This window comes from Eutrema salsugineum, unplaced genomic scaffold (genome assembly GCF_000478725.1).
Source record: "Eutrema salsugineum unplaced genomic scaffold, Eutsalg1_0 scaffold_9, whole genome shotgun sequence".
In the NCBI taxonomy this organism is placed as follows: domain Eukaryota; kingdom Viridiplantae; phylum Streptophyta; class Magnoliopsida; order Brassicales; family Brassicaceae; genus Eutrema; species Eutrema salsugineum.
In genome coordinates this window covers 940430-947344 of record NW_006256342.1, presented here as the reverse complement: position 1 = coordinate 947344, position 6915 = coordinate 940430, and the positions used below count along the sequence as shown (strand labels likewise).

The 6915-nt window shown below is 34.5% G+C and overlaps 2 protein-coding genes across 2 annotated transcripts; both read left to right on the top strand.

Moving 5' to 3' along the window:
- Nucleotides 1-219: 219 nt before the first annotated feature.
- On the top strand, nt 220-970 carry LOC18008327 (VQ motif-containing protein 10). Its single transcript, XM_006389924.2, has one exon. It carries the CDS (start codon nt 326-328, stop codon nt 653-655), a length of 330 nt encoding a protein of 109 aa, XP_006389986.1. The 5' UTR covers nt 220-325; the 3' UTR covers nt 656-970.
- A 984-nt stretch (nt 971-1954) lies between these two features.
- Nucleotides 1955-5157, top strand: LOC18007846 (protein SIP5). Its single transcript, XM_006389923.2, has 9 exons — nt 1955-2278; nt 2560-2982; nt 3080-3131; nt 3224-3269; nt 3358-3439; nt 3553-3697; nt 3812-3905; nt 4210-4276; nt 4376-5157. Exons 2-9 carry the CDS (start codon nt 2791-2793, stop codon nt 4925-4927), a joined length of 1230 nt encoding a protein of 409 aa, XP_006389985.1. The 5' UTR covers nt 1955-2278; nt 2560-2790; the 3' UTR covers nt 4928-5157.
- The last annotated feature ends 1758 nt before the right edge of the window (nt 5158-6915 follow it).

Below are 6915 nucleotides of genomic sequence, written 5' to 3'. Positions count from 1 at the left end.
GCTGGTCGTCGGAAAATTGTATATGTCGTCACAAAAAGGTAAAAAACAGGTCGTCATCTCATGTAGGGACCAGATAATAAAACTGTTTTGAAAAATAATTACTTAATTGACCCACTTCAGTGCCTTGCAAAGTTTAAAATCATATGATTATATCACATCTCTTTCTCTCTCTATATATATGCAGACACACAAGTAGGCATATAAAATTACAAACATCTGGGAGAGCTAAAAACTGCTTACTAAGATTATTGTTCATCATCAACATCAACACTAAAGAAATCTCAGATTTTGTTTCTTTTCTTTTCTTAACTTGATAAATATAATAATGTCTGGAAGAAGGGAAGTGAAATCGGAGCCGATGAAAGTTGTGTTCATAAACACACAATACGTTGAGACAGATGCTCGTAGCTTCAAGACTGTTGTTCAAGAACTCACCGGCAAGGATGCCATAGTCGCGGCAGGTCCTTTTGAGTCTCCCACTGCTTCCGACGATCGTTGTTACGGCGGAGGTAGTAAAATCGGCGAAGATACCAGACGGCTCTACGGCGGCGGCGGCGGCGGCGGAGGAGGAGTGGGGACTACGACGGAGTTTGATAGATTTTTCAAGGAGATGCCTCCCATGGAGGAATTGTATAAACTATGGTCAGAAAATTGAGTCATTATATTCTTCTTTTTTCTCCTCAAAATCAAATATTTCTTTCTTTTCGTCCACTAAGAAGATATTGTTGCGATTCATTTGATTAGTCATCTCTTAAATGGATCGTCGTGGGTTTGAGGTTAGGTCCAATTGCGAAAACTACATGTTGGAAAGTCTGATATGATTTTCATTATAGTAGTATACTGCGCCCCAATTCTCCGTATTTGGAACGGGCTTCAAGCTTACATATGTTTTTTTCTGGCCCATGAAGCCCAAAGAATTACTTTTGTCAATGTGCTGAAATGAAATTTCTAAACTTTGGGATTTTAAGTAAATGCGAATTATTTTGTCTACACTGTAGTTACATTCTTTGTTTCTCTCTTCATATTTGGATTCCTATCTAATGATCCAGGACGTAATCCTGGATCTGAAGAATAAAAAAGAAATATTTTTTTTATTACTTTAGTTAATTATATGAAATATGTATAGAAACCTAAAAGAAATCAATTTTAGAAAGCTGGTACCATAATATTCGTTGGAAAAGTTTTCAAAATTTTTAAATCCAATATGTTGATAGTTCACAACAACCAAATCAAGCATTATGTGAACTAATCTTTTTGTGTAAGTGCGTAACTGGCTGAGATCAATAGCAACAAAACCCATGGTTGACCTTCTCTAACCAACCTTAACCAATTTTGAGTTGGGTGAACCATTTCTTTTCCATCAACCCAAAAACACGATTTTGTCTTTTTTTTTATTTGTAATCAGCGGGTCGATTCAACGATTATTAAAAAATTTATACGTTAACATAAGATATAATGTTTTAAAGCCTACAGAATCCCGTAAGCAGTATCGTCGTCGTCATGAAGAACATTTTTAATTAAACCAAACGTAATATTAACGCCGACTAATCTGGTTCAAAATTATCACCAAATTTGAGCAATAAATACCCCAAAGATAATAACTCTTTCCTTTTTTTCTGTTCCACTATTAAATTCGAAAATAACGAATATCTTATGGAATGCGACAAACAAACATACAATCAAACTAATTAAGAAATGTATAAAAGAGAAAGACATATATCATGCTGACCCAACTCGGTGCTTAAGACAAAACCGCCTTCACAAGATTTCGTATATTCTAATCCTTTTTTGGTCAACAAACCAAAAACTGAACGCAACGACACCGTTTGAGAGATACTGAACATCACGCGCGAGGAAAGAAGCGCGTGATGGAAACAAGAAGAGGATTCTTTGCCTCGTCTCTTACTCCATCGTTTCCTGTTCCTTTTTGCTTCTCCTCCACCTCATCATCATCTCTCCTCTCTCTCTCTCTCTCTCGTGATTTTCCGTCAATATATTTTTTTTTAAAATTCCCGTGAAAAAGAATAGAGAGGAACAAAAAAAGCAAGAAAATACAAATTTCAGATACAGAACTTCTTCTAATCTTCTGTTTTTTTTTTCCTCTGAATTTTATATAATACGAACAGACACACACAAACACTGTATCTTTGCTTTTATATCTTCTCTCTCTCTCTACAGAGTAAAGTTCTGATCGTGTCTCTTATCGTTTACCCAAACCCATCTTGATCTCGTTTCTTGTTTTCTTCTGCCGTCGAGATTTGTTCCTCGAAGTTTTCAGGTTTCCTTCTCCGATTTTATCATCATTTCCGTACTTCTTCATCCTTGCTTTTTACAGAATTTGTAGGGTTTCTACCATTTTTGTTTGTTTCTCTTCTGTTTAAATTCGTGGAATTATCTGAAAGTGAGTACTGTTGATTGGGTATTAAATGAATGATATAATCCGTCCCCAAATTAAAAAGTTCCAAAGTTAGGATTTTTATGTCTGTTATTTTGAAACGGCTGGAAAAAATTAGGGTTTTACCCGAATTGTGTGCTGAAATTGAATTCACGTTTGCGCAGGTTGGACATCTTTCTTATGGTGGAGAATGATTGTCCCCAGTTTTTGAAGCATGTGCCTTTAGATTAGCAATTAGAGGCTATCCTTGTTTCCCCAAGAGGGGATTGTAGAAAGAAATTTGTTTTAAGCTGTTAGTTAATGTGATTAGTAACATAATCTCTGCTTTTAAGAAGGTAGGAGAATAGGGATTTTAGTAGGAGAAGGATAGTGAAAAAAGATTACAACTTTGTGAGATGGGTAATTATCTGGGAAGGAAGAGGCAAGTGGTGGAAGAAAGGTACACAAAGCCACAAGGTTTGTATGTGAATAAAGATGTCGACGTTAAAAAGCTTAGGAAACTGATTGTAGAGTCAAAGCTTGCTCCTTGCTACCCTGGGGACGACGAAAGCTGCCACGATCTTGAAGAATGCCCAATTTGCTTTCTGGTTTGTTAATTTTCTCAGTCTCTTGAAGAATGCCTAACAATGCCGCGTTTCTCGTTTGTAGATCTAACTCCACGATATTTGTTCTTGTGTTTCCTAGTACTATCCTAGCCTCAATAGATCAAGATGTTGCATGAAAAGCATTTGTACAGGTAACATATTCATCAGCTTTTTAGCCTCTTTATTCTATTCATGTTTCTATTTCATTTGACATGGCAATCCTTCTTTCTTTCTTTTTTTTCAGAGTGTTTTTTGCAAATGAAGAATCCTAATTCAGCCCGGCCTACTCAGTATCCTTAATCATAATCCTGTGCATTGACTTGTCTTATTGATTTGATGGAACTTTTCTTTTTAGTATGTCCTCCTTAACATGATGAGGTGCCCCTTTTGTAAAACACCCAATTATGCTGTCGAGTACCGTGGAGTAAAGACAAAGGAGGAAAAGGGCATTGAACAAGTTGTAAGACAGAAATAATTTTTGACAGTATCTTTTCTCGTAAAGCTTGATGGTATTGCTTTGTTCATATGTAATACTGTACTCCGTTTCTGTTTTTTTTTTTTTTTTTTTGGTAGGAAGAGCAACGGGTTATAGAAGCCAAAATAAGGATGAGGCAGAAAGAAATGCAGGATGATGAAGAGAAAATGCAGAAACGTATGGAATCATGTTCCTCTAGCACAAGCGCATTGACTGGTCAAATGGAATACGGTTCAGCTTCAGGTCGGTTTTTGTTCTTCTAGAACGTGTTAAATCTTTCAGTCAGAAACAAATTAAACAAATGGTATCACAAAGACGGTTCTAACAGGCTTCGTTTTCTTGTCCCTTGCTTTGCAGCTATTTCTTATAATTCTTTTATGGAAGACGCGGATGTTGCTCCATCGCAGAACGCGTCAGTTGTTAGACAGCGTTCCCGACCTCGAGGAAACAGGTCTGTCTTTCCTTTGGCTGCTCTGATTAGTTGTAAGCATGAAATTTCTATATCACGTGTGAAATACTGCAGTGTTATTAGACTTAGTCTTGTTTTAGGGACTAAGATCTTTGGATACGGTTTTACATATGGAAGTTGTGAGTTAAAGTTTGTTATGCCTCCATGTTTTCAACTACTATAATGTCATTTTCACAAATATCATTCTTTAGCTAAATGCACTTGACGAAACTTTGATCCGAGTGATTCAATATTAGACTGCTTTATATATCTATATGTGTGTGTGATTTGTCTGGAAACTCTTTAGGGATGATGAGGTTGATGTTGACCTTGAAGAGTTAATGGTCATGGAAGCAATATGGCTCTCAGTCCAGGTAAAATTTTATATTTAGTTAATTGTGTAACTTTGTATTTATGGTGACAATTTTATCAATTCTCATGGCTTTTTCACCTTTTTTTTTTTCTCTAAACAGGAAACAGGGATGCAGAGAAATTCAGCTTGTGGGGAGATGACACCATCTAGGCAGTACGTATCAGAACATCATTACGTTAATTCGCCACCTCGAGTGGCTCCAGTTATAGAACCAGAAACAGCATCTTCATCATCTGATGGGCTTGCTTGTGCAATCGCCGCACTTGCTGAACGACAACAAATGGTTGGCGAATCCTCCAGTCACAATCACAATCAAAACCACAACGTCAACGTTTCTCCATACAGCATGCTTCCCGGAAATTGCGACAGTTACTACAACATAGAACAAGAAATAGATGACATTGACAACCATCATCATCATCATCATCAGCATTACAATAACAACACCGAGATGGGAGAAACAGGGAGCAATAGCTATGTAAGCTCTTACATGAACGGCGAGAGCTTCCACAACTTTCCTCCTCCTCCTCCTCCTCCTCTGGTCATTGTTCCAGAGAGTTTTGAGGAGCAGATGATGATGGCTATGGCTGTGTCTTTAGCAGAGGTTCATGCCACGACCACAAGTGCACCAACTGAAGTTACTTGGCAATAAATAGGGTAATAATGGAAACTCATGGGTCTGAATATGAAAATGAATATGAATCTGAATCTGATGATATTTTTACTTCATTCATATAATGTACGTTCCTATAGGAAGAAAGAAAAAAAACAGAATCTCCAGTTTTTAATAGAAAAAGTTGTGCTGTGTTTAGGCTTCTTATGTTATATCTCTATGGTTCCTCTTTTCGATCTTCGTAGACAAATAGTGAAGAAGATCACATGTTGTTTGTCTCTTTGATAGTCAATGAATGAGAACGAGAAGTCAAAGTTGGAGAGTGTTGACCAAAATAGTGCTAAGGGTTTTAACCTTTTAGAGTTTACCTTTCTTCTCATTATGTATCTAAAGTCGTTTTTTTGGTGGTCAACATAATTTTGTCTCGAGTCTTTATGGGCTCGTTTAAGATGAAAACTGTAAAGATAATCAATGGATTATGATTAATGTCTAGCAACTAACCAATTTCTTAACATTTAATATCTCGATTCGAGCAACTCATTTTTGTGTTAAGTTCTTTTAATTGTTTATTTGTTCTTTGGTATTTTTATTCGAAACGGGAACAGTTGGGTCTTCAATTTCAATATCAATACTCCCAAAAATCAGTTACTTGAATTATTACCAACATCATCATAAAAAAAGAAAAAGCTAAAGTTGGTTGTTACTCGTACTTGGTACTTACAATCATAAATCATAGTGGCACAGCACTTAATGATTATTTAACACACAATAACTACAATATACTCTCTCTGTTCCTTAAATAAAATTTTCTAAAGTTTCTACACAGATTAAGATTAATATTTAGCAATGAATATATAGTTTTCTCACTTTACACACTTTTCCATAAAATATAAACCAATAATAATCCAATAATTTAAATATTTGCAACTAATATTTCATAAACAATACAATTTGTTAATAAAAATGCATACAAAATCTAAAAAAAGTTATGGAACAAAAAAAAGACCTAGAAAATTAATCTACTAGAAACATAGTGAGTATATACAGCTAGTAAATATTTATGGTTCTCTCTTAAGATAGATTCACATGTAACATGTGTTTGTTGCCAGTGGCTCTTTGCCTTTTTGGTATTACACACACCTTCTTCTTCTTTTTTGTCGTCAAATGTCAATTTGAACGAGCACACACACATGACACACCTAAACGGAAAAAAACTGATTAGAATATAACATTTCATGGGTTTTAAAAACATTATTTATGATTACTTCTTCTTATCGCCTACAACTAACTTCTGCATATTACCGAACGTTAATCTGAAATATGACACTAGTTATTAAATTAAGATTTTGGTTTATTATGGATTTTTAACACAAATTTGAATGTACATTATTTTATTTTTTAAATATTTGATTATGGTGACTGGTGTTATATGATCAGTACCGTAAGAAGGTTTATAAGGGTTTAAGGCAAACTTAAAAATTGGGGCTTTTTCCGTTAAAAAAAAATAGAAATTTTTAACAAAAAATATAATATAATTTAAAATCATATAAAATATTCAAAAATAAAATCTTAATCTAAAAAAACTAATTAAAACATAATTTTTCTTCCTTCTTTTTCAATAAACTCTTTCACCAAATTCTTATAATCGAAGTCCCTAACTAGTTCTCTTTCTATAGATATGATAGCTAGGTCATTCAATTTTAAATCTATTTCTTTTTTTTCTCGTTTTATAAACAAAAATAAAAAAACATCTTATGTAAAAAAAAACTCACACCAACTTTAAACCACTTAATCACCTCTTAAGAAAATGGGGGTCCTAAAAAATTTACATATATTGGGGACTTGAGGCGAAAGCTTTTTTCACTACATGGTAAGTACGGTTCTGTATATGATATATTCCAAAATGAAAGAAAACGTTGGAATGTAAATATTACAAAAGAAAAAGAAAGATGGGAAACTTAAAAAAAGAGTTTGAACTTTGTGGATCCGACAAAAAGAAACAAACGATGTCAGACCTATAACTGGGT